The 27025-nt window shown below is 39.2% G+C and overlaps 1 protein-coding gene across 2 annotated transcripts in view; it reads right to left on the reverse strand.

The window, feature by feature from the left end:
* The window catches only part of LOC103252147 (myosin-2), a 30406-nt gene extending 22381 nt beyond the window's left edge, over nt 1–8025 (reverse strand). The window contains exons 1-10 of one of the 2 annotated variants that reach the window (XM_008050763.1): nt 7961–8025; nt 7702–7744; nt 5601–5824; nt 5362–5505; nt 3521–3677; nt 2267–2294; nt 2072–2183; nt 1881–1973; nt 1270–1333; nt 1031–1129 (exon numbers count right to left, since the gene is read on the reverse strand). In XM_008050763.1, coding sequence (XP_008048954.1) covers nt 1031–1129; nt 1270–1333; nt 1881–1973; nt 2072–2183; nt 2267–2294; nt 3521–3677; nt 5362–5505; nt 5601–5804 — 901 coding nt within the window. In that variant the 5' untranslated portion in view covers nt 5805–5824; nt 7702–7744; nt 7961–8025. The other variant, XM_008050762.1, reaches the window with a different exon arrangement.
* Nucleotides 8026–27025: the final 19000 nt, after the last annotated feature.

Consider the following 27025-nt stretch of genomic DNA (forward strand, 5'->3'; position numbering starts at 1 on the left):
TGAGGTCTCACCAAGTTGCCCAGGCTGGTCTCGAACCCACGGGCTCAGGCAATTCACTCATCTCGGCCTCCCAAGGCACGGGATTACAGGCTGAGCCACCGAGCCTGGCTATCATTCCCTATTTCTAAAAGCACTACTAAAGTTCAAAGAAGATAACCACATAATAGGAAAAGCTATGTCTATAAGGATAATCATTAAAGTGTTGACTATAAAGTCCAGAACTGGAAACAATCTAAATATCCTTAAGGGGGTATAATTTAGTAAATTATAGTAAATTATGTTTATTCCTAGAATACTAGACAACCATTAGAAATAATAATGTGTTGACTGGGCATGATGGCTCACACCCATAATCCCAGCAATTTGGTTGGCCGAGGTGAGAGGATCGCCTGAGTTCATGGGTTCGAGACCAGCCTGGGCAACTTAGTGAGACCTCATCTCTACAATAGATCAGAAAAATTAGCTGGGCATGGTGGCGCGTGCCTGTAGTTCCAGCTACTTGGAAGGCTGAGGTTGAAGGATAAGCTGAGCCCAGCAGGTCGAAGCTGTGGTGGCTGTGAGCGTGCCACTGCACTTCAGCCTGGGTGACAGTGAGACTCCAACTCCAAAAAAGAAAGAAATAATAATGTGGAGCTTTATTTAGTGATACGGAAAATGCTATGATATATATTACTCAGTAAAAAAGTAGATTACAAAAAAGCATGTACTATGATGACAGAAGAGCATGTTACATAAATTGTATGTCTATAACTATATGTAAAGATATAAGTTTAGAAAATGACTAGAGTAATATTCATCCAAGTGTTTATAGTGAGTATTTCATACTGGTAGAAACTGGAAGTATTATTTTCCTTTGTTTTTTTTTTAATTTTTCTAATGAGCACATATAAATTTTTACCAAACCCACAAAGCAATTTTAAAAAATAAAATGACATATACAAATGACACAATTTAGTCATAGAATACTGGATTGAACCATATATTGATAGGTGCTCATAAATTCTGCAAGAAGAATTATGATGTTTCTTACCAATTAGTTCTGGTTTCTTGTTTGATGTGATCTGATAAAAAATATGATAACTTCTTTCAGCCTTAAGCTGGAAAGTAACTCTAGACTTTTCTAACAGATCTGGAAGGAAACAAATAACAAACAAGAAAAGTGTAAAGATTCCTGTGAAGTAATATAGAATGAAATGAAAATTTGATTTGGGGTCAACTTTATAGGTCATAAGAAATAGAAATTATTTTAAAGGATTTCTCAACACTTACATGTTTCAATATCAGCAGAAGCCAGTTTTCCTGTAGTGCCAAAATGGATTCTGATGAATTTACCCTTGAAAGGAAAACTAATATTACTATCTTGATTTTCCATAATACCAAATCTTTGAGATACTCAAAACACTTGAAATGCTAATACCTTAATATTAAATAAATTCAGAGATTATCTGTATGTATCAGGTAGAAAAATGTGCATCTCCTATTTTGTAAGTAAAAGAGTTTTCTCTTTAATGTAAAAAACTGTGAATATAAACGAAGTAGTCAATATGCTAATTAGCATGTTAATCATTCTATAATATATACATATATGAAAACACTACATTGCATCCCATAAATATATACAATTATTATTTGTCAATTGAAAGGAAATGAAATTTTTAAAATTGTGAATAATGGTAGATAATGACAGAAGAAAGAACTCAGGAAAAGGCCATATATCCCTTAAGACAGGGCTTTGATCCATGTTATCACATGCTCAGAGGAAAAGGAAAGAAGCATGATGTAATATAATATGAGTGAAAAAGATTCAGAGAATGTATTTACAAACATCCCATAAATTTTGACAAGTGAAGAGTGTATGTCATAGTGTCCAAGACACTTACAAAGCGAGAGGAGTTGTCATTCCTCACAGTCTTGGCATTGCCAAAGGCCTCCAGCAGGGGGTTGGCGCTGATGATTTGATCTTCCAGCGTCCCCTGCAAAGGCAAGAGCAGTTCTTGCATCTGGGGCTTGGGAGTTTCTTACCTGAAAGCCCCAACAGAGCCTGGATTCTGACCATGGGAATCAGACTCACCTGCATTTTGCCAGGAGCGTCCTCTTTCTTCTTGTCCCCAGTAACTGCAATTGTTGCAAAGTACTGGATGACACGCTTGGTGTTCACAGTCTTCCCTGCACCAGATTCTCCGCTGTTAAATCAAAATTAAATCAGAGGAGGTCCCAAAGCTAGCAGCTGTCACAGCCATGAAAAGAAAGCATAAAATCCACTTACGTGATCAGGATCGACTGATTCTCTCGGTCTGTAAAAAGACAAATTATGGGTATTTAGTACTGTTTTCTTATATATTTGTAAATGCTAAGTAAAGTAATAGAGAATGAATTTAGCATTTTTCAGTCTGGACTTTGCAATTCTTAGGGCTTGATAGGCTTCAGGCCTACCACTTCCTCCCTCCTCAACTTTAGCACTTGTGCACCCATTTAAACAGAACACCACCACTTTTATCTTCAAATCCTTCAAGAAATATTTCATTTCAGGAAAAGATTCTATGGTGAAAGAAAATATTTGAAAGCCACAGTATAAGTGATGACCACACAGTTGTATTTTCCTGAAGCACCAGATTTTTTTTCTTTTTAATATTCTACCACTAAATAAACAACAAAAGTGGACTTAAGTTAGGGACATATGTGTGGGTGCAAGAAGTAATGAAGTATGCACATTAGAGATATTTTTAGTGTATGAGAATGGAAGTACTCACAGCTTTTTAGGGGAAGGTAAAAGTTTGGGTTTTTGTTGTTGTTGTTGTTTTTGTTTTGTTTTTTTGAAAGCAGGATTTATTGAGAGGATAGAAAAGCTCCCACAGTGGGAGAGGACCTGAAGGGATAGTCCTAAGAGTCTGTTTTGATGTTTTACTCTCTGAATAGGAATTCTCTAAACCCTTTCCCAAGGTGCCACAAGTACTTTAGATTGGTCTAGCTGAGACAATATTGAGGAAGCAGATATGGCATAACTGTCTCTATAGCAGATATATCTTAAAATCTGGAGTCTGTTCAGGTTGATTCTGGGTAAAGGGCAATAGCATTGTGCCATCTTTAATATAAAAAGTCTGTTTGTTGTTCATAAGTACGATGTTGAGGATAAACCCACAGAGGCAAGTTTTACTCCTCTGTTTTTTGGCTTGTAGTAATGGAGACCCAGTTTGTTTGTGTGATTATATATGTATGAGTGTGTATGTGTGTACATAAGCATATAGGTATGTTTGTATTTTTGCTCAAACTTATTTGCGTTTCCTAGTAAATTATCTAACTATGACCCACCGCCATTGATTTTTGGATCATTAGCAATTAAGTAATATTAGGAATTGCAAATCATCTTTTACATTTTTTTTCCGGGACCTTCTTCCTCACAAATACACCAGTCTCAACTAAAGGGGATCATCCCAAAGGGTGTGTTGAGATTGGTTAGAGTCTGTTTCTCCTGTGGTTCTCTTTAAAGATAACGCACATATAAAGCATTCAGCTCACTCACCAGTCAGCATGAACTGATAGGCGTTGTCCGAGATGGAGAAGATGTGGGGCGGGGCCTCCTGGCGCTTTTTGCCTCGGTAGGCCGTCACCACCTCAGGGTTATACACTGGCAGCCACTTGTAGGGGTTGACAGTGACACAGAAGAGGCCAGAATAGGTCTATGCAAAGGAAAAAGATAAAATAACTACCCAAAGACCTTTTCTGTTTATTGTGCAATTCACTTAATAATTGAATTTTGAGAAAAGGAGCACTTTAAGTGAGTACTCTATATTTCTTCAAAGCATCAGCCTGAAAACTTGTTGGCAGATTCAACGATGTGATAGCAAAGGGAAGGGAAGGGACTGCAATTCAGGATTTTGCTGTTCCTCTGGGGGCTTGTCATAGTGGTTTTCACATAATAGGAGGTCCAAAAGCATAGTTTTGTTTTGTTTTTTTAATGTGTACTATCAAGCATTTTTATTGTTTTAAGGAAATTGGCATATAATTTCTTGCAACATCAAGATAACTCAAAATTATGAGACACAAATTTGGACACAAACTAAATGTCCCAAAACAAGGGAATGGTTGGGTGAACTATGGTAAATCTTCCGAAGATAATATGATGCAGGCATTTAAAAAAGTAAACATGGGCCTAGCGCAGTGGCTCATGCCTATAATCCCCCCACTTATGGAGGCCGAGGTGAGAAGATTGCCTGAGCCCACGGGTTCAAGACCAGCCTGGGCAACTTGGCGAGACATCATCCCTACAATAAATACAAAAATCAGCTAGGCGTGGTGGCTTTTGCCTGTAGTTCCAGCTACTTGGAAGGCTGAGGTGGAAGGATCACCTGAGCCCAGTAGGTCAAGGCTGTGGTGGCTATAAACGTGCCACTGCACTCCAGCCTGGGTGACTGAGTGAGACTCTGACTCAAAATAAATAAATTAGCAAATAATAAAAAAGTAAACATGAAAGTATGTAGCAACACTATGCAAATATTTGCAAAATAGTTGTATGTTATAAGAAAATAGAACACAAAATGACCTAAGTATATTGTCATTACAACAGAGTGATTTAAAACTCTTTAGCAATGGGGCCAACAAGTTAGACTGGATGCTGACCATAAACGCCAGGTACATCTATATTGCTCAGCTGAACATCAGCACTGGCAAACTAAGTAAAACTATGAATGTATTGTAATAAATTAATTCAGAAATTTTACTGAATGTATATTACATACCAGGTGTTTGCAAGGCAGTAGAAATGAAACATAGGTGGGACATGTCCCTTGAGGAACTCCCAGACCATGAAGGAAAGTCATGTAAATGAATGATCAAGGCAAAACATGATCTATGTTATTACAGGGACGGAAACAATAGGACAGAACATCCAGCTCTGACTGGGAAAGGCAGAAAGCTTTCGCCAAGGTGGCATTCCAGACAGAAGGAACCAGAACATGCAGATACAAACTGCTGTTATTTTGAGGGAGTGAAAAATGAGTGAAATTTTAAAAATCATTTTCAAGTGTTTAAATGTAAGGTTATCTTTTCCCTCTGGATGATTCTGCAGGTGGAATGGGAAGGGGGAAGGGGGCAGATATAGGCATGTGGTGGAGATATAAACAGTAGGTACTCAAATGTTTGTTCAAGGGATCTGTGGCAAACTCAGTCAACATGGACAATTTTTGTCCCTGTTGGATGAGAAGACGAGGATGAAGTGCTGGCTGTTGGGCTGTGTTTTACAATTGCAATAATGAACCTTTTAACTAGTTATGCTACTAGCGAAAGTGAAATGGGTCACTACTTGTGGTAGGGTGGTAGGGTACATGGTGGTGGTGATAAAGACCACTGGTAGGGGACACTCACGTAGATCATCCAGGCTGCATAACGCTCTTTGAGGTTGTACAGCACAGCGGGCTCATGCAGGTGAGTCATCATGGCCATGTCCTCTATCTTGTCATATTTGGGAGGGTTCATGGGATAAACCTGATCATCCTTCACTGTCAGAGTCTGGTAAACAGTTAAGATAACCATTTACATTAATTGAGTGACCAAACGAAAGAAGAAAATCAAGGAAATGTGCCAGGCTCTGAGATTTTACTCACTGCGCCCGCCTCAGTCTTCACGGTCACTTTCCCTGCTTCTCTACTCTGGATAGTCCCTTTTACAAAGGATTCCTTAGGCTCCGCCACAAAGACAGATGTCTTGGCATCGAAGGGCCTATTCTGGGCCTCAATGCGCTCCTTTTCAGACTTTCGGAGGAAAGGAGCAGCCTCCCCAAAAACTGCCATTTCTGAGTCTGAACTCATGGCTGCTGAACTAGGAGGTCCTAAAGGAGATAAGACATTTCACACTAGAGAGTCTGAATTGCCAGATATATCAATAAATCTTTATATTGGCCATATTTCATGGGCACAGTCTCAAATTTAAATAGGCAGGTGTACTGTATACCCTGCTATAGTTACTGAAACAAACATAATCACAAGAACTAAAATGCATCAATTTTAGTCACTCTCCACCCAATTCTGTATTCAGGACTTTATAATTATTATCTTTTTTTATCCTGCAAGACTCGCATTCTACTTAGGAAATTGTGTTGTAGTCTTAGCGCTGTGCCAAGTAGCTTGTGACCTTGGGTCAGTCAGCTGATCTTTTTGAATCTAAATGCCTCCATCTTTAAAATAGGGATTATATATTCTGCCTTTCTTAACTAACAATGCATGAGATATAGTGAAGATACTTTGAAAAAGAATTTAAGTGATGACCGAGAAAGTAATTTGAAATAGTTCAGGAAGCCATTTATATATAAAATGCCATTTATGCCCGGGCTCGGTGGCTCAACCTGTAATCCCAGCACTTTCGGGGGCCGAGGCGAGTGGATTGCCTGAGCCCGTGGGTTCAAGACCAGCCTGGGCAACTTGGCAAGACCTCATTTCTACAATAAATCAAAAATTAGCCGGGCATGGTAGCACTCTCCTATAGTTCCAGCTACTTGGAAGGCTGAGGCAGAAGGATTGCTGGAGTCCAGTAGGTTGAGGATGCGATGGCTGGGAGCATGACACTGCACTCTAGTCTGGGCAACAGAGTGAGACTCCAACTCAAATAAATAAATAAATTTTTAAAATGTCATTTATTATGATGTCACAAGAGTCCATATCTAGCCATGTAATATAAGAGAACTTTATTTCCTCCTTTAGATGTACAGCCAGATTTGCTCAAGTTCAGTGGTTTATTGGGTACTATAATTTCTTTTTTTTTTTCTTTTTCATAAGTCAGAGTTTATTAGAAGATAGGAAAGCTCTCGGTAGCAAGAGGGGACCCAAAAGTGGGTTGCCCACTATAATTTCATTTACTTGTTTTTCTTTTAGTTAGGTGCTTAGTAGCGTTTCTGTAACATAATTTATTTGCATATTAAATCAGTTAATCAGTTTAACCCAGTTAAACAAATTAAGGATAAAAAACTATAGCAAACATTATTCTCATTATTCTAGATTGAAGGGCTTCATTTGCTACTGCAAATTTCCTTCTGAAGAAGGTAGGCCCTGTTTGCTCCATTCCATGTTATCTGCAGGTTGCCACAGGTATCGATAGAATGAAAGGTTTGGCAAAAATGCTACTGTAGTCATTATATGATCAAATTACTTGAAACTCATTTTAATCAGCTATCCCAGTCTCTCTCTTTAGAAATGCAGTGTGTAGTAGTAGGGTAGATTAATACCTCTATTATATATAACAAAAATTCCATAGTATTTTGTTTTCATACAGCACCCAGTATTGTATAAGGTAACTTTTTACAAGGGCTTTAAGAAGTTTGAAGGAAGCATTGTCCTATGTAGTTCCTTTTTAAATTGTTGAGTGTCATGTTTACTAAGTAAATTCTAATAGGATATTAGAATTCAAATTTATATATCAATTTGGGAATTTTAGCAAGGGGATCTGAGTGCAGATTTCTTTTTTCCTGTAAAGACAAGATATTCTATTAAAAGCAATTCTCTTGCTCAAATTTCACCCCACCAAGGCTTGAGTCATAAATGAGGATGTGTGCATTGTCCTAAAAGGAACGTCTTCCTTCTCTCCCTCTCCAGCCCCTTTCCTGAAACACAATTGTTAGGGAGACAAGCACTTTCTCAAAGGTTGCTAAGTGACAGAAACCCATCCCAGAGGCTCTTGCATTCTCCTCTAGGAACTAGTTAGTCCAAATCTTACCTTGTTAGCAAGTGAGAAGATGTAGCCTGGAAGTGAGACAGTTCTATAAAAGAAAAGGGAAAAGTACTTGATTAATTAACTAAAACCAGAAGAAAAAATCTCATTTCCAGCATTATTTGCTATTGTAAGCAGAAAGCAAGAGTATTCACAGATGTAGAATGCAGTTCAGGAAAGAGCAGTACCAGAACTAACAGCTGCCGCTGACACTGGGCGATGTGACCAGTGTCCCTCTTGAAAGACCCGTCCTGCTCCCACTTACCTTGGAGCTTTTTAAAGCAGGACGAGTCAGCCTCATTCCAAGGGCTCTTTTATATGGATAGCTATGGAAACAATGCAGCTGCCTCTTCTTTCTTAAGTCAAAAGGAATTGTTTGGCAAAATACCTCTTGGCAATGTAGCGTTCCCGCATAATTCTCATTCATATTAAGAATGGTTGGATATAATTAGAAATATTTTTCTTATTGAGTATGTGGATAAATCTCCTATGGATAATTTGAGAAGATGATCTGAAAGAAAGATTCGGGCTGGTGGATACAGGCAGGAGCTGGGCAGCCAAGATACCTGACTTCTCTCAGAACTTCTTTTTGGCTTTGCTGGGTACACCATCAGGGCTTGCCTTTCACATATCTCACATATTGAATGATGTAAATAAAAAAGTAATTTTCTTAATTTTACAGGTGTTGATTTTCACCTGTTGATCCTTTCTTTCCAGCCCTGCAAAAGTAAGCTATGTGTCTTCAACAATTTAAAAACAGAGAAAGTTCTCTCTTTATTGTTCCAATATGCTTGCAGTTTCAGGAATTTCTTGCTTTTTCACCTTTCTGCTTTTGTCCAGTCATTTCCTGTCCCCCTATTCATTTGACTTGCCTGTAAAAAGAAAGGTTGACTATTTTCTTGTGGTAAAGATGCTTTAAGAGAGTACTTTTCAACATTTTTCATGACACAGCACACCCCCCAAAAAAAGAAAGAAAGAAAACTTAGTGCAGCACACTAGAGTAATGTGAAGGGGATTTGGTTATATCTACAAAAGGATTGGTAAGAATATTTCTTTATACTTTATTATGTTTCTTTATATAATATAAATATAATATGCACAGCATTAAGATAAATACTGCATGTGTCTGAACCTTCTAAATAACATTTTCTTGAAACTCAAGGAGAAATTTGAGCTAGATTCCACGCATAAAACTTGTTTATATCTGGCTTTATACTTGACATATGTTACACATTTCTTGATCAAATTTTTTTAAATGATGCAGACAATATCTGCATTCTTGATTATTATTATCATGGGGATGTTTGCATAAAAAGGGGATAAACTGTAAAACTAGGTTTTTTACAGTTCTTGAAATATTTTTAAAATTTACCAATTCTTCTTTTTCTTTCATTGAAAAACATAATGTTGAATTGTCTAGGATAATGAAAATATTTACTTCATATGAGCTCTTTTTCATATAAAATATTTCAAAGGATAATGAAGTTCTAATCTTCAAAAAGTTCACATGTTAAAGGAGTCAGCAACTTGCAAGATTGATCAAAGGGCACATCAGTCACAAATGCACAAAGTGCCTGATATATTCAAAGTCCAAGAATTGGAACTATCACTCTGAGCTACCTCTGCCCATACAACCTACTCAGCCTTCCAACAACTATGCCCTGACTGGCTGTGCTCTGGACTGCACACCTTGTCCCAGGCAACCTCAAACACCAGTCCTCTCAGCAATTCCAAGGGTCTCTTGACTACGGCAGACAGCAGTACCACACTCTCAGCTGGCTGTTGAAGTTCTTGATTTCACCCAGTACGTGGCAAATGCCACCATTGTGCTTGCCTCCTATGGGGATTATAGGGTACACTTTCAAACTCTAATGCAGCCCCAGCCACCCTGTGAGGAACCCTTGGTCAACCTTCTCACGGCTAGAAGCCCCCTCCCAGGGCTCTGCCCCGCTGTCCATGCTGTCATTCTGAGACTGAAGGGATAAACATTTATGGTACCTCTGTAACATTTTTTGAAACACTGGTTGGGAAGCTCTGCTTTAAGGTGAGCTATGGTGCTGTTTCCCCAAACAAAACAGCCATTTTTAGTACGCAAGTTGAATCCCTACTGCCCATGGGCATTTTCCTTATGTTTTATTAGATATTTCTTATTTTATGTTATGAAATGATCCTCACTTCTCAGTTGTCTCATGGTTATATATTCTGTTTCCTCAGTTTGTAAATTCCCCTAATGAATACTGTATTCTATAACTAGAAACTGTCTAACACATCATTAGTGAATGTGAAGAAGAAAATGCAAAGTCTCATTCCCAGTGAGTAAGAGATGCACCTTAACTGTTCTCTATGCCATTTAGCTCATGATTTGTGACTGGCAAATGTTCTCCAAGAACTGGGACCTAAGGAATATGTCAGTTGAGATGATCTTTTCACTCTGCAGCAGGTCAAAAATACACATTCACTTTGTGCCTTTTTCTTGATTTTATCAATTTTTTTTTACCACTGAGTCAGGGACTTTCTACTTTGTGTTTCTCGACCCTTGGAATATCTGTCACATTTAGGAGGGACTTTGAGTGAATATAGCCTATGCCATGCAAGGAGGTTCAGAAGGAATAGCAGCAACTGACCTTGTCTTCAGGAGGGTTACAATCTGAGAAATCAAGAGAGCACTAATAAAATGGTTCGAGTCACCTTCAAAACAACATGGTAGCCGGTTTAAAAAAATATGGTGTACAAGTTCTTTGTAGAAAAGGGGTCATATTTTATGTATCTATTTGATCCTTGTCAATACTTAGAATAATGTCAACATTAGAAAGTGTCCCAAATTTTTAGTTAGCAAATTCCAAAATGCTCCAGATTTCTTTCTTTTTTTTTTTTTAGTTGGAGTCTCACTCTGTCGCCCAGACTGGAGTGCAGTGGCTGCTCCCGGCCACTGCAGCCTCGACCTGCTGGGCTCCGGCGATCCTTCCGCCTCAGCCTTCCAAGTAGCTGGAACTACAGGCGCACGCTACCACGCCCGGCTAATTTTTTTGATTTACTGTAGAGACGAGGTCTCGCCAAGTTGCCCAGGCGGGTCTTGAACCCGCTGGCTCAGGCAATCCACTCACCTCGGCCTCCCAAAGTGCTGGGATTACAGGCTGAGCCACCGAGCCCGGCCATTTCTATATCCTAATCATTCTTGTCCCCAACATCTGAAATCAGGACCTGGATTTAACTTTTGACCACATAATAGCTGGATTTCCTTAATTCACTAAGTCTTCTCAAGACTTATTTTCCTGCTCTGTAGAAGGGATAATAAAGTGTTGCCTCATAGGGGTTTTTGAGGCATAAATAAGGTAATAAAGTACTTAGAAGCTTAAAACAGTGCCTTGCATCCATCAGTCATTCAATTGATATTAACACTTGTGATTACTGTGGCCCCTTTGTTTTTGTTAAGAACTCTTTGTTGAAGTGAAAATAGTTTTCTTTCTAATCCCTAGAACAGGACATGTGTGTTCCATTGATCATTTTAACAACACAATAAACATTTACACAGCATGACCGTATGGCAGCTTCTTAGGTAAGCTCCCCACTGCTACCATGGAATACCCTCAGTACTTTTATATCCTTGTCTCAGATCTTATCCCGACAGTTTTCTTGGTTATTCCATTCGATAAAAAATAGGCAGTTTGGCCTCAAGAGACAGACAAGCTGACATCAGCTGTTATATTAAGAAAAGTGTGAAGAAATGATAGCTCGAGCTAGGGAGTTGGTGGTAGAAATGGAAAAGAAAAGTGATCAGGAAATTGGTTAATTGATGATCTCTGGAGAGGGAAAATGAATGTTTGGTAACAGATTGGAAGAAAGATTACTGTTTCATACTTGACCTTTTTGTATTTTTAAAATTTTGTGCTGGGTACATATATTACTGTTTTAAAAATAAAAATTAATGATTTGCCAAAAGAGAATTCCCTCTAAAAATTGAAAGACAAGAACAGATGAGATTGAAAGAAGTATGACCATAGAATTAAAGAGATGGGAGATTAAGCCCTAAAGGAGTCGAGACCCAAGATGTAAGCTTCCAGTGGCCACTTCTCTCTCTTTGCCATAGACTAGACTACAAATCCACCAATTCACATTGTTGAGTGTTACTATTATTTTTCAGAAATGTGAAGGTTTTCTGATTTAAATTTGATAACTTTGCGCCAACAACCTATATACATATAAGGCCCCTTCAATAGACATCTGTACTCCTAAAGGCCTAGTCATAGAATTGCTTGAAAATTTGCTTAGAAAAAAATTTGGGGATACATCATTTAGTCCTCATTTGAAATAGCTGTGGAAGAAAGAAAGTTTGTATCTGTTTGTACTCAAGGGTAGAATTGTACAGAAGGTTGCTGGAGGCCTACTGTAGTGAAATCCAACAAGAATCAAAGGCTTGTTGTATGTAAAGCATTCTATTAAGTGCTTAGGATAGAGGAAGTTGGGCCATAATTTGTGCCTGACACCTAGCAGTTCCACCAGCACAAAGGACATAATCTGGATGTAAATAAGGGAGTTTGGTGATCCTTCATGGAAAAATCTGAGAGAAGCAAAACTAACTCCCTTAAGACTAAATCAACATTTGTTTTTTTAAAAATTAAAGAAATAAAATAGGCATATGAATATTCTAGAAATTTGGAAAAAGAACAACAAAAGAATTGAAGTTAAGAATAACGACGTCTGGCCCGGTGCAGTGACTCAAGCCTGTAATCCCAGCACTTTGGGAGGCCGAGGCAAGAGGATTGCCTGAGCCCAGGGGTTTGAGACCAGCATGAGCAACATGGTGAAACTTGTCTCTACAATAAAAATTTTAAAATTAGATGGGCATGGTGGCCCGTGCCTATACTTCCAGCTACTTGGAAGGCTGAGGCAGAAGGATCACCTGAGCCCAGCTGATCGAGGCTGCGGTGACTGTGAGCGTGCCACTGCTCTCCAGCCTGGATGACAGAGTGATACTCCAACCGCCCCCAAAAAGTAATGACTTCTTACTAGTGAATGCCAAAAAAAATGCTTGCACATCTCAATATTCACTTAACGTGTATTGGGTTAAAAGGTATAATCAGTATGTATATGATCTCTATTGTCCTTGTGCCTATCAAACAGTAGGCATCCATACCTGTTGATTGAATGACAAGGGAATAAATGCACATTATTCTGATAAGGGCGCTATTTATCTTGCATTTTATAGTCTTTAAATATCTTGTGAGAATTATTTCACTTTTTTCTTTCAAAGCTCTGGAGTATGGTTAGGGCAGATAAATTTTCTTTACTTTATTTTCCAAGAAACCACAATCCAGAGGGGTGTTAAATGCTTGCCTAATCATGGTGGAGCCCAAATAAAGATCTCCTGCTCCCTTGCCATTGCTTTTAATGCCTTGTGTATGCAACCCTAAGTGCTATTCAGTCCAGAATTGCTCTAACTCCTTTAGGTTGACTATTAGGATGTAAGTTAAGTAAAATGCTAGCCTTACTCAGGCATCTTACAATATTGTAGGGAAGATAAAATCATAAATATGCTAATAGTCATTCTGGCATGTAGAAAATGTTAAGCATAGAGCTCCAGCGGAGATGGGGTGGAATAGCGGCTTACCCCAAGCCCTTTGCTACCCTGTGTGTTTAGTCTCTTCAAAAGTAGCACAACTGACTGTGACAGTGTATGCAGATTTCTTTAATGAAGAGATAGCATTTGGGTGAAGGAATGTAGCAGGCTTCAGAGAAGTGGCATCTGAGATGGTCCATGGAACAATGGGTAGTATTTGACAGATGGAGATACAGGAAGAAAGAAGTTTTAGTTTCAAGAACAGAAACAGAAATAACAAAGTGGAAGGAGGGGAAGTTTGAAGTCTTCTGGAGGAAAAGAGAACCGTCTTGTCTAACTGGGATCTAACATGAGTATAAGAAAGAAGTCTAGGGAGACAGGTGGGGACCAGATGTGTCAGAAGCTATTGCTAGGCCTAATGCATTTCAGATGAATGTTCTGTCCCAGAATTACAAACGAGACGGACCAGAGCATCTGCTTCTTACCTTTGCTTTCAGACCACTTAACCCTCGTTTCCTTACTTCTCACTCAGTTCTATACTCTCAGATTGGTTTTCCACCCCTACAACCACACTGGTCACAATGACCTCACCCTGTCAGGCTCCTTCTGCCCTCGATCTCTTCCTTCCTCAACCATGTATATCGTGGGGGCACCAAACCCCTGTCCCACTTCCTTGACCAAGATCCTTCCTCTCACCAATGGATGCCTTTGGGAACAACTAATACAACCTCCACCAACTCTTGTGCTGCCCTGCCAAGCCCACTCATAGCACGTGACAACAAAGGGCTTTGAATGCTTGCCATGAGAGTTTGACCTGAATAAAATATTTAACCTCTAAATATGGGGCTATTAGTCAAAACAACATCGCCATGAATTCAGAATGCTGTACCACTGAGCACCTAAACCATCTCACATATGGTTTAAAATAAAATCTACCAGTATTTCTTGGAAATTTTAATTTTATTTGACTAATTTTATTTGATGATTTTTAAAGTCAGTTTTTAGGAAGGGAAAAAGTATTCCATTAACTTAATTCTGTTCTTTATCTCAGTTGCGAGAATAAAAACTGGATCAAAATAATTTTTACCTTGTCCTGCTAGATTATTCCTTTCAAAAACAACAAAACAAAACAAAACAAAATCCAAATCCCAAAAAGGAAAATTTGAAAAGACTGTGAGTTGAGGGGCGGAAATGGAATTCTCATGGTTGAAGGAGCAAAGATTTTTTTTCTATTTTTTTGGGCTGCACATTTTTAAGCAGGCCCAAATGTGGATCAATTTCCTCAAAACTGCTTTCTTTTTCTTTGTGGTTTTGGCTTGTCCCAGGTCAAGCAACTGGCCCGGTGGATAGGAGCTGATTAAAACAAGGCTGCACTCCAAGGCTGAGGAGTATTTTTAGGTCTCGAGGAAGAAGGTTTTTTTTATTTGAAGGAAAGGATGGTAATGTCATCCAAAGCACTAGTCCTGTGCAGAAGCTGGTACTTGGCATGACCCGAGAAGCACACTGTACACTTCAGAAGGAATGCAGCCAAAGGAATCCAAACAAGGTTCAGGAATCCAAATGCTGGAGACTCAGTTGTTCTTCTTGCCAATCTAAAAAACTTGACAGCAGATGTTTTCATGAATTTTCTTCTTCTGTATCCCTTTTATAAACCTTTTGTGAACACAAATGTTTGCTTTGTTTTGATTGCTCTGTGCGAAGTTCTTGTCTCATGTTCTATATTCTTTGTTCTTTGAGCAGTACGAAAAAAATAACCATTGAAAACCCCAAGATAGAGCATATCCTTGTAGGGAAACGTAGGCTGACCAGTCTCAAACAGCCCTCAAAGTAAAAATTACATGAAGACTTGAAGAAACAAAGATCAAATTCCTATGTGTGTACATGTGGGCTCAGTGTGTGTGTGTGTGTGTGTGTGTGTGTGTGTGTATGTGTGTGCCTAGCATGCATGCACATGCTTGACTAAAAGTGCCCTGTGCAGTTAAGAGCAAGGCAGGAATGGTAGAGCTACTTATCTTTCTCAGATGATTCAAACTCTTTACAGGTAGCTGGGTATTTCAATAGGCCCTCTCTCATAAGATCTTACTAAAGCAAACAGTTTTAAGTTGGCTTTCAGGAAAATCAATAATTTAAGCGAAATAAAGAAATTGAACTTTCTGGAAGCTGTCTTCAATTGTATCTCATGATGTTGGTTGAGCTATTCAGGACCAGTAGGCTTACGAAATAGAAGTCTTTAACAGTGGTCTGCTTTTAGAGGTCTCTGGTATTCACTTCCTGGGGGAGTTCTTCCAAAGATACTATAGACTAGCTTTACCCAAAACGTATGCCTTAGACAGTTAGCCCAGCTTGACTGATGGCAAAGTGATTTTGTGGTCACATAAGCTTGAGGCACACTGTATGCTATATACGTCTCCTGAAGAGTAACAGTGCACGCTGGCATGGTAAAAAATATTTATTGTATTGTTTTTCACAAACTTAGTTAGCCATGGGACTTTTTTTTTCCATTTAGTACTTGCACCATACTGGCAAATGCTAGAAAGCATTAACACAGTGTCTCTGAATTGTAATTTTCTGGTGCATGTGCCATTATGTACACCAGTGATAATTAAGGTGGAATCTTTGTGAATAAGCACCACTTGGAAGCTTATTAGGAATGCAGATTTTGAGGCCAGATATGGTGGCTCAAGCCAGTAATCCCAGCACTTTGGGAGGTTGAGGCAAGAGGATTGCCTGCGCCCAGGAGTTTGAGACCAGCCTGGACAACTGGCAAGACCTTGTCTCTACAGTAAATCAAAAAATTATCCAGGTATAGTGGTGTGTGCCTGTAGTTCCAGCTGCTTGGAAGGCTGAGGCAGAAGAGACTGCGGTGACCATGAGCATACCACTGCACTCCAACCTGGGTAGCATAGTGAGACTCCAACTCAAAAAAAAAAAAAAGAATGCAGATTTTTGGACAGTTGCATTATTATACACCAATGACAAACAGGCAGAGAACCAAATAAAAAGCACAACCCCATTCACAATAGCTACACAAAAAATTGAAATACTTTGGCGTCTTCCAAACCAGAGAAGTGAAAGACCTTTACAATGAAAACTACAAAAACTTCTCAAAGAAGTCAAAGATGACACAAACAAATAGAAAAATATTCCATGCTCATGGATTGGAAGAATCAACATTGTAAAGATGTCCATCCTACCAAAGGCAATCTACAGATTCAATGCTATGCCCATTAAATTACCAATATCATTCTTCTCAGACCTGGAAACCACAATACAGAAATTTATATGGAAACATAAACGACCACAAATAGCCAAAACAATCCTTAGCAAAAGAAACAAAGCAGGAGGTATCACACTTCCAGACATTAAACTTTATGATAAGGCTATAATAATCAAAACAGCCTGGTATTGGTACAAGAACAGGCATATAGACTAATGGAACAGAATAGAGGTTCTGGGAGCAAGACCTCAATTTCCAACCAACTCATCTCTGACAAAGCCTCCATCAACAACCACTGGGGAGAGGAGAAGCTATTCAGCAAATGGTGTTGGGAAAACTGGCTGACAGTGTGCGAAAGAATGAAACAGGAGCGCTACCTATCACCATACACAAAAATCAACTCCAATTGGATCAAAGACCTAAATGTAAAACCTCAAACTACAAGAACCTTAGAAAATGAAGGAGACACATTTGTGGAAATTGGAACTGGCAGCCAATTGTGATCAAAACCCCAAGTGCCCATGCCATAAGAGATAAGATAGACAAGTGGAACCTCATCAAACTGAAAAGCTTCTGCAAAGCAAAAGAAACCATTAAGAGAGTGGAGAAACAGCCCACAGAATGGGGAAATATATTTGCCAACTGCATACCTGACAAAGGCCTAACATCCAGGATCTACAAGGAATTCAAACGTGCTGAAAGGAAAAAAACAAACAGCCCTGTTAAAAAGTGGGTAACTGGGCACGGTGGCTCATGCCTATAATCCCAGCACTTTGGGAGGCTGAGGTGAGAGAATTACCTGAGCCCATGGGTTTGAGAACAGTCTGGGCAACTTGATGACTTGATAAGACCTCATCTATAGATTTAAAAAATTAAAAAAATTAACTGGGCATGATGGCATGTACTTAGTTCCAGTTACTTGGAAGGCTGAGGCAGAAGGATCACCTGAGCCCAGCAGATGGAGGCTGCGGTAGCCATGATGGTGCCTCTGAACTCCAGCCTGGGCAACAGAGTGAGACTTCGACGTAAAAAAAAAAAAAAAAAGAATATCTTTTAAAAAAAAGTGGGTAAAAGACATGAATAGATACTTCTCAAAAGAAGACATACAAGCAGCCAACAGACACATGAAAAAATACTCAGCCTCACTAATCATCAGAGAAATGCAAATCAAAACCACATTGAGATATCATCTGACTCCAGTAAGAATAACCATCATTAATACAACAAAAAACAACAGAACAGATACTGGGGAGAATGTGGAGAAAAAGGAACACTTCTACACTGCAGGTGGGAATGCAAACTAGTTCAATCTCTATGGAAAACAGTGTGACAATTCCTATAAAAACTAGAAATTGACTCTCCATATGACCCAGCAATCCCCCTTCAGGGAATATACCTGGAGGAACTTAAATCACTCTACAAAAAAGATACCTACACACACATGTTTATTGCAGCCCTATTTACAATAGCAAAAATATGGAACCAACCGTGCTGCTCATCGAAACTGGGCTGGATTTAAAAAATATGTTACATATACACGATGGAATATTATGCAACAATGGCAAAGAACAAAATTATGGACTTTGCAGCAACTTGGATGGATTTTGAGTCTATAAACCAGTGACATAGTAATTTACTGTCATTATCAAATATTGTGTACTACACAGAATTGTATGTGCCATAATTTTACGTGATTGGCAACACAGCAGGTTTATATATTTATTATACTATACTTTTTATCATTATTTGAGAGTGTACTATACCTTCTGCTTATTAAAAAAAGTTAACTTTAACCTTCAGGAGTTATTTCAGAAGAAGGCATTGTTATCATAGGAGATGACAGCTCTATAAGTGTCACTGGAAGATCCCTGAAGACCTTCCATTGGGACCAGATGTGGAGGTGAGAATAGCTTTAAAAATATGTTGATAACTATATTTCTTTTTCTTTTTTTTTTTTTTTTTTTGAGTTGGAGTCTCACTCTGTCGCCCAGACTGGAGTGCTGTGGCCGCTCCTGGCCACCGCAGCCTCGCCTGCTGGGCTCCAGCGATCCTTCCACCTCGGCCTTCTGAGTAGCCGGAATTACAGGCATGCACTACCACGCCCGGCTGATTTTTTGATTTATTGTAGAGATGAGGTCTCGCTGCCTAGGCGGATCTCGAACCCGCGGGCTCAGGCAATCCACTCATCTCAGCCTCCCAAAGGCGCAGGATTACAGGCTGAGCCACCGAGCCCAGTGATAACTATATTTCAGTATAACTTGACTTTATTTTGTAATTCTACATGTTTCACCATATGCATTTACAATCATTCTGAGAAGGGATCCATGACACAAAAACGTTAGCAAGGTAGAAATAACATTAGCAAGGCATAGTGGCTGTGTGAAGTAGAGTGCCACAGAAGGCAGTGGGCAGGGTGTGAGGTTAGAGATCAAAAAGCAAATTATTTGGATTGGCTATTATGGGAACTTACAAACCAAGGAGAGAAACCAGTTTGGTGGATTCGTTATCATTTAAGAAATGTAATTTTCAGTGTCATTTTGGACTGAACAGCTACATCAGGGCTTCTCAAACCTTAGTATGAATAAGAAACACATGGAGAGCCTATTAAATCACAGATTCCTGGCCTCAGCTATACAGAATCTGATTCAGTAGGTCTTGGGTGGGGTCCCCAAATCTGCATTTCTTTTTTTTTCTTATTTTAAAGATTTTGGGTGCAATTTAGAACTACATATACAAGCAGTCATCATACAGGTAAAGTTTGGGACTCCCTTTGGTCCTCACTTTGCCTGGTTTGAGACCAGGTACATTTATTTTTATTTTTAAATTTTTTTATGTTTTTTTTGAGTTGGAGTCTCACTCTGTTACCCAGACTGGAGTGCAGTGACCGCTCCCGGCCACCTCGACCTGCTGGGCTCTGGCGATCCTTCCACCTCAGCTTTCCAAGTAGTTGGAACTACAGGCACGTGCTGCCATGCCCGGCTCATTTTTTTATTTATTGTAGAGATGAGGTCTCGCCAAGTTGCCCAGGCGGGTCTCGAACCCGTGGGCTCAGGCAATCCACTCACCTCAGCATCCCAAAGGCGCGGGATTACAGGCTGAGCCACCGAACCCGGCTAGGTATATTTATTAATGTTATGTTCCCACCCCCCCTCCCTGGCTGTTTCCAGCTACTGCCAATCTCTTTCTTATAGCATTATGGTAAATGTTCAGGGTCCACTTATGAGTAAGAACATGTAGTACTCAGGTTTGTTTATACCAGCATCACCACAAACACATGAGGAATGCATTGCACTAGGATGTCACTAGGCAATGGGAATTTTTCAGCCCCATTATAATCTCATGGAACCACCATCATACATGCAGTTCATCATTGACTGAAATGTTATAATATATTATAATTTCAAAGTGCTGATGCCTATAAACAATATTTTAAGGTATCTAAACTACTGGAATATGATATGAATATGCCTATAATTTATCTTGGTGACTGTGATGGTTAATTTAATGTGTCAGATTAATGCCCGGATAGCTGGTATCATTATTTCCGGGTTTTTATGTGAGGGTGTTTCCAGAAGAGATTAGCATTAGAGTCAGTAAACTGAGTAAAAAAGAGGATACTTGCCAATGCAGGCAGGCATCATCAAATCCGTTGAGGGCCCAGTAGAGCAAAAAGGCAGAGGAGGGGCGATTTTGCTTTCTGAGCAGACACATTCACCATTTCATGTCCTCTGACACCAGTACTCCTGGCCCACAAGCCTTCAGGCTTTGACTTGAACCTACCACCAACTTTTCTGTTTCTCCAGCTTGGAGACACAACAGACTATAGGATTTCTCTGCCTTCATAATCTCATGAGACAACCCCTCATAATAAATCTCTCTCAAGCCGGGCGCAGCAGCTCACACTTATAAACACAGCACTTTGAGAGGCTGAGGTGAGAGGATTGCCTGAGCCCATGGGTTCAAGACCAGTCTAGGAAACTTGGTGAGACATCATCTCTACAATAAATCAAAAAATTAGCTGGACGTGGTGGCGCATGCCTGTAGTTCCAGCTACTTGGAAGGCTGAGGCAGAAGGATTGCCTGAACCCAGCAGATCAAGGCTGCGGTGACTGTGAGCGCGCCACTGCACTCCAACCTGGGCGACAGAGTGAGACTCCAACTCAAAATAAATAAATACATCTCTCATCCCATATATATATATATGATATATATGATGTGTGTGTGTGTGTTTTCTATTGATTGTGTTTCTCTGGAGAACCCTGACTGATACAATGAAAAAGTCACAAGTACTACTACTACTGCCCACACCATATTTGAAGAAAATGGACTCCAAGTTAATTTTTTCTGAATAACTTTCTGTTTTCTCAATCCAAAAATGAACTTTTCAAGACCCAGTAGATTTCTCCACTCATTCCAATCTCCACTAAGATTCAACATTTCTGAAGCCTTTGTGTCCACATAAAAATAACATCCAGCAAGCTGCCTTAATTATTAGTTAAATTTCAACTTTGTGTTTCATCTTCCCTATTTCAGGGCAGGATTCTTGGAAGTAGGGGCCGGATTCTTGCTTCATTTGAAATTTTCTGCATCAATTGCAACCAGCATAGTGATGGGCACCTGGTACCCCAGTGGTTCTCAACCAGGACACATATCAGAATCATCTGCAGATCCCTGGGTTCTATGCACTAGGCCAGCAGTTCATAAAGTGTGGTCCTTTGGTCAGTAGCATCAGCATCATCTGGGAGCTTGTTAGATGTGCAGGTTTTCGAGACTCACCCTCCCAAACTACAGAATCAGAAACTCTGATGATAGAGTCCAGCAATCTATGATTTCTGCATACACTAAAGTGTGAGAATCACTGCTCTAAGGATTCAGAAGCCATTCAGAAAACTGTATGGAAAAAGTCCCATTATTTGGTAAACTCCACGAGGTCAAGGGTAGGGTCCAATTTTGCTTACTAAAATTCCTTGTATCTCCGGTACCTGTCTCAGTACCTGACATATGGTCTGGACTCAAAAATATTTGTTGAATAAAAGAAAGAAATGCTATGTTTGAGGCCCACATATTGAATAATAAGCAACTATATTTTTCAGTGTCTGGTGACTTTTATAGAAATTAGGTACAATTTCTTCAGAAGATGAATATTCCCTTCGAAGGTGCCATTTATTGCAAGACATCCATTATTTAACAAATGAATGAAATGTGGCTCGTCTAATAGTTCTAGCTAGTGATTAGGCTTGTGAGAATTTTGAAAAACAAGCCAAAAGGTCAGACTTTAAAAATCTAAATGTCTTCACCAAATTAAATTAAGCTTTGCATTTTCTTTTCTATAAGGAGAACTTGCTATGTTGAGCTCTCCAGGATGTTCTGATCTTCCTGATCTACAGTGAAGATGATATAAGATTGTCATCATACAGAATAAAGGAGGAAAATCCTTCTGCATTCCACTTTCAAGTATAGGTAGAATAAACTAAAGCATTACAAAAGACCACGATATACATTCAAATAGCAGGTTACCAGAAAGCATACTTTGCTCCTTAAATAGTGTGTCAGTGATGAATTATGCAAATTGTTCTTTAAGACAAAACAGGAGATACTGAAAGACTTTCATACTCTCAAAGAGTTCACAACCTGGAAGAGAAATAAGAGCAGGGAAGAAAAATAGCAACAATCCTTCATCATCCTTCTTAGTGCTCTACAGAATCCTTTTTAAAAATATTTTTCTTTATCTATTGCCTTGTTGTGAATTTATTGTATTCTCTCCTCACTGGAACAGAAGTCAAAGAAATCTTATTTACCTCCGTCTCTGACCAGCATTGAGGCTATTTCCTGGTGCATGATGGACAAAGTAAATATTTCTCAAATGAAGTGCTGATGAAGAAAACACATGAATTACTACTTTTCAAATATTAGATCTCACACTTAAGTCTTTATTTGCATGTTCTCTGATGAAGAACCATGCTCTGGATTCAAATGGATCTGCAGGGTTCAAGTCTTGGTTCTGAAATTTGCTGCTGTGTGGTCTTGACCACATTGCTTAACTTTTTTTTTTTCGAGTTGAAGTCTCACTTGGTCACCCAGACTGGAGTACAGTGTCACGCTCACGGCCACTGCCACCTCAACCTGCTGGGCTCTGGTGATCCTTCCACCTCAGCCTTCCAAGTAGCCAGAACTACAGGCACATGCTACCACACCCGGCTAATTTTTTGATTTATTGTAGAGATGAGGGCTTCCCAAGTTGCCCGGGTTGGTCTCGAACTCGCGGGTTCAGGCAATCCACTGTCTTGGCCTCTTAAAGTGTTGGGATTACAGGCTGAGCCACCGAGCCCAGTCATATTGCTTAACTTTTGGCATCTTCTGTTGCCTTCTCCATTGTTAAGGATATGATGACTAAAGGACATAATCCAGATATGACACATGATATAGTGCATGGTAGGTGTTAGCTGCTGTGGAAACATTACATAATTAAGCCTTGTCTTTAATTTATCCCTAGCTAGAAACGATAAATGAAATGGAAACTGCAGGTCCCAATTGTCAGACCTTCAATAAACCTTCAAGGGATGAGGGGCCATTGGCTCATGTCCTTTGAGAAGATGAGCCCTAGGCCAGGCGCAGTGGCTCAAGCCTGTAATCCAGTATTTTGAGAGACCGAGGTGAGAGGATTGCCTGAGCCCAGGAGTTCTAGACCAGCCTAGACAACTTGGTGAGACCTCATCTCTACAATAAATCCAAAAAATGAGCTGGGCGTAGTGGCATGCTACTGTAGTCCCAGCTACTTGGAAGGCTGAGGCGGAAGAATCAACTGTGCCTACCAGGTTGAGGCTATGATGGCCATGAGCAGCATGCCATTGCACTGGGTGACAGAGTGAGATTCCAACTCAAAAAACAAAAAGAGAAGATGAGTCCTCAGCTAGTCATCACATCTTGTTGGAGATAAGAAAAAGAGTGGCATATATTTCTATACGATTTTGGATAAATCAACAATTACTCTGTATTGTCTCACCTGAAGTTTAATTTCCAAGTCTCTTTGTTAAGAAGAGCAAATAAATTTCCTGTAATATTGAAAAAAACGTGTTTTACTAGTTCCAAGGATTGTTGACATAACCTTGAAGCTATAAATATTTTAATGAAAATATTATATATTACAAATAAAAAAAATTTTCTTGCTTTTATTGCTTGCAGAAAGCTATGTTAGCTTACTCAAAGTGGTGAGCTATGTCATAAGAGAATAATTTTACCCAACAACCTTGTGATAATTAACTCACCATGACTTCCCAATATAGCTTCAGTTTGCTCAAGCAATATTAAAGGACTTTTAAAATTAGGAGTACAGCTAAAGGAATTTCATTCTTGTTTTTACAAGTAAAGTGACAGAATCACTTTAAAACACAAGGCAGGACTTGATTTACCTTGAGAATATTACTGTTTATTCTATGAAGTAATTTTAATTACATTTTTATTATTTGAGGCATCACTAAATCTAACAAAAAAAGAGTTTTTACATGTGTGTAAATATATGTGTTATATTTATATAATCACTAAATAAATATTTTTAAAATCATGTTTTTCGAACCCTTTCTTTCCATTGCTAAAATGAAATGGTCCTTTCTACGTGTCTTTCTAAAGAAGCTGCAAAGTTTTCTCTCATGTGTTCTCACATACCTCATGTGTTCTGTGAGGTATATCTTCCGGTAGTGAGATGCCCTGGTATTATGGTCCGAGTAACGCTTGACTGCTCCCCTTGATATATTAAAACAAAGGGGCAGGGAACTGGTAGAAAAAAGTTTATTTCTGAGTTCGAAACCAGTCAGCAGAGGAAGACTCAAGGTCTTTCTAAAATGGTTCTGCTCACCCTCTAGGCTTTTATAATTCACTTTTATAGTCCAGAGTTGTGGGTACCTATGCACTAGCCACATGATCAACAGAGCATTGTACATCTAGATAGTGACATTTAGAGTAAAGAAAGTTTACAAGACCTAAAACATCATGCATTGCAAAAGTTATGCAAATCACAAGACTTGTGATTACATTGATACTATATAGTTCAAAGAAAAGGGGTAAACAGGGATTTATATCTTTGGGTATAGTCTGCAGGGAAATCAAGGATCCCCTGAAGCTACTTACTGGGAGTGCATGGAAGACAGGAGGGCTCTCAATAATGAACTCAGGAATGTACAGAAGCGCCTGGCCCCTGCCATGCCCTTCTCCAGGGACTGTGGCAATATGGAGGGACATTAGTGGGTCTCTGTATCATTGGCACCCACCCAGACAGCCATGAGACCTGGTGGGAGAACTGTCAAATCATGAACCTCTCCAAACTTTTATTACTCTATATGGAAAGTTAGAATACTAACAGCTGTGCTGTTTCACAAATCAAATAGAAGCTGTGTATATGGGTGCTGTGGTTTGAATATGTCCCCCAAAGTTCATTTGTTGGAAATGTAATCCCCAATGCAGCAGTATTGAAAAGTGGGCCTTAAGAGGTGATTAGGTCATGATGGCTCTGCATTCATGAATGAACTGATGCTGTTACTGCAGGAATGGGTTCCTGATAAAAGGCATATTTTCCCCTTCTTCTTTCATAATCTCTTCTCCTTTTTTTGCCTTCTCCAATGGGATGACAAGCAAGAAGGCCCTTACCAGATACCAGCACTTTGATATTGACCTTCCAGTTCCAGAACTATCAGAAATAAATTTATATTCTTTATAAATTACTTCATCTGAGCAACATTGTTATAGCAATACAAAACAGACTAAGACAGTTTTGTAAATGGAAAAACTGTATGTGTGTGTGTATGTGTTACAGCATATATATATATGGCAACACTATAACAGCATAATGCTAATCACTATATATGTATAACCACATATTTATATACAGTCATGCATCCCTCAATGACAAGAATACATTCTGAGAAATGCGTTGCTAGACTAGTTATTGTATAGACATCATAGAGTGTACTTACACAAACCTAGATGGTAGAGCCTACTACACACCCATGGTATATGGTCTAGCCTATTGCTCCTAACAGGAGCAAACGTGTACAGCATGTTACTGTACTGAATAGTGAAGACAGTTGTAACACATGGTAAGTATTTCATTACTAAACATCTAAACATAGAAATGGTACCGTAAAATTATGGTGTAAAGGATTTTTTAAAAGGTAGAATTATATGGGCACTTACCATGAAAGAAGCAGGACTGAAAGTTGTTTTAAGTGAGTCAGTGAGTGAGTGATGAGTAAATGTGAAGTCCTGGGCCATTACTGTATACTACTATAGAACTTTATAAACACTATACACTTAGGCCACACTAAATTCATAACAATAATTTTCTTTCTTCAATGATAAGTTAACCTTAGCTTACTGTAACTTTTTGCTTTTCAAATTTTTAAAAACTTTTTGACTCTTTTCATAACAATAACAATAACACATTGCACAGATTTACAAAAATACATTTTTCCTGATATCCTTACGCTATAAGTTTTTTTCTATCTTTACAACTTATTTTTTTTTTTTTTACTTTTTAAATTTTTTGCGTTAAAATCAAAGACATAAACACACATTACACACATACATACATTAGCTTAGGCCTATACTGGGTCAGGATCATCAATATCAGTCTTTCACCTCCTCATCTCATCCTGTTGCCAGGTAGGGTGTGGCACAAAACTTGTAGGCTCTTTGACTCGACCCTAAAATGAATTTTAGAGTGGCCAGTGAAATTTTAAAACAGAATTTATTAGAGAGAAGAAGAGAAGGCAGGTTCAGGGCGAAAGACCTGCCATGGGCAAGTTTCTCGAAAAAGAAAAATTGCACTTTTATTCTCAACTAAAAGCTACATATAGCTACCTAGTTGCTGATATGCTAATGAGGATGGAGCACAGGTAACCACCGTGAAGAGATTACCTTTTTTTTTTTTTTTTTTTGGATTTGGTGTCCCATTCTGTCACCCAGGCTGGAGTGCAGTGGCATGTTCACAGCCACCATAGCCTCAATCTGCTGGGCTCAGGTGATCCTTCCACTTCAGTGTTCCAAGTACCTGGAACTATAGGCATGCACCACCACATCCAGCTATTTTTTAAAATTTATTTATTGTAGAGATGAGATCTCATCAAGTAGCCCAGGCTGGTCTCAAACCCATGGGCTCAGGCAACCCTCTCATCTTGGTCTCCCAAAGTGCTGGGATTATAAGCGTGAGCCACTGCACCTCATGAGCTAAAAGGTGGACTGATTAACATTTCTACACCTTTTGTAAGTTAAGGGGTGAGGTTGAGCCTTTTACCTTCAACAGGAAAGCTAAAGGAATTTTAGTGATTATTATGCTAAACCATGAGCAGAGAGGCTGGGCTGTCTTATTCCTTCATCTTTCTTGCATCTGATGGCATTTTCTTTTGATCAGCTGAGTGGTGGAGTAGTCTGGTGGGTCCACATTCCTGCCTGTCCTACAGCAAAGATTTAATAAGAAAAATGTCTGAATGCTTCCTAAAACCTCCTACAAGGCCAGGCGCCGTGGCTCATGCCTATAATCCCAGCACTTTGGGAGGCTGAAGTGA

Source organism: Carlito syrichta, unplaced genomic scaffold (assembly GCF_000164805.1).
Source record: "Carlito syrichta isolate Samal-C Ts95f unplaced genomic scaffold, Tarsius_syrichta-2.0.1 Scaffold153648, whole genome shotgun sequence".
In the NCBI taxonomy this organism is placed as follows: domain Eukaryota; kingdom Metazoa; phylum Chordata; class Mammalia; order Primates; family Tarsiidae; genus Carlito; species Carlito syrichta.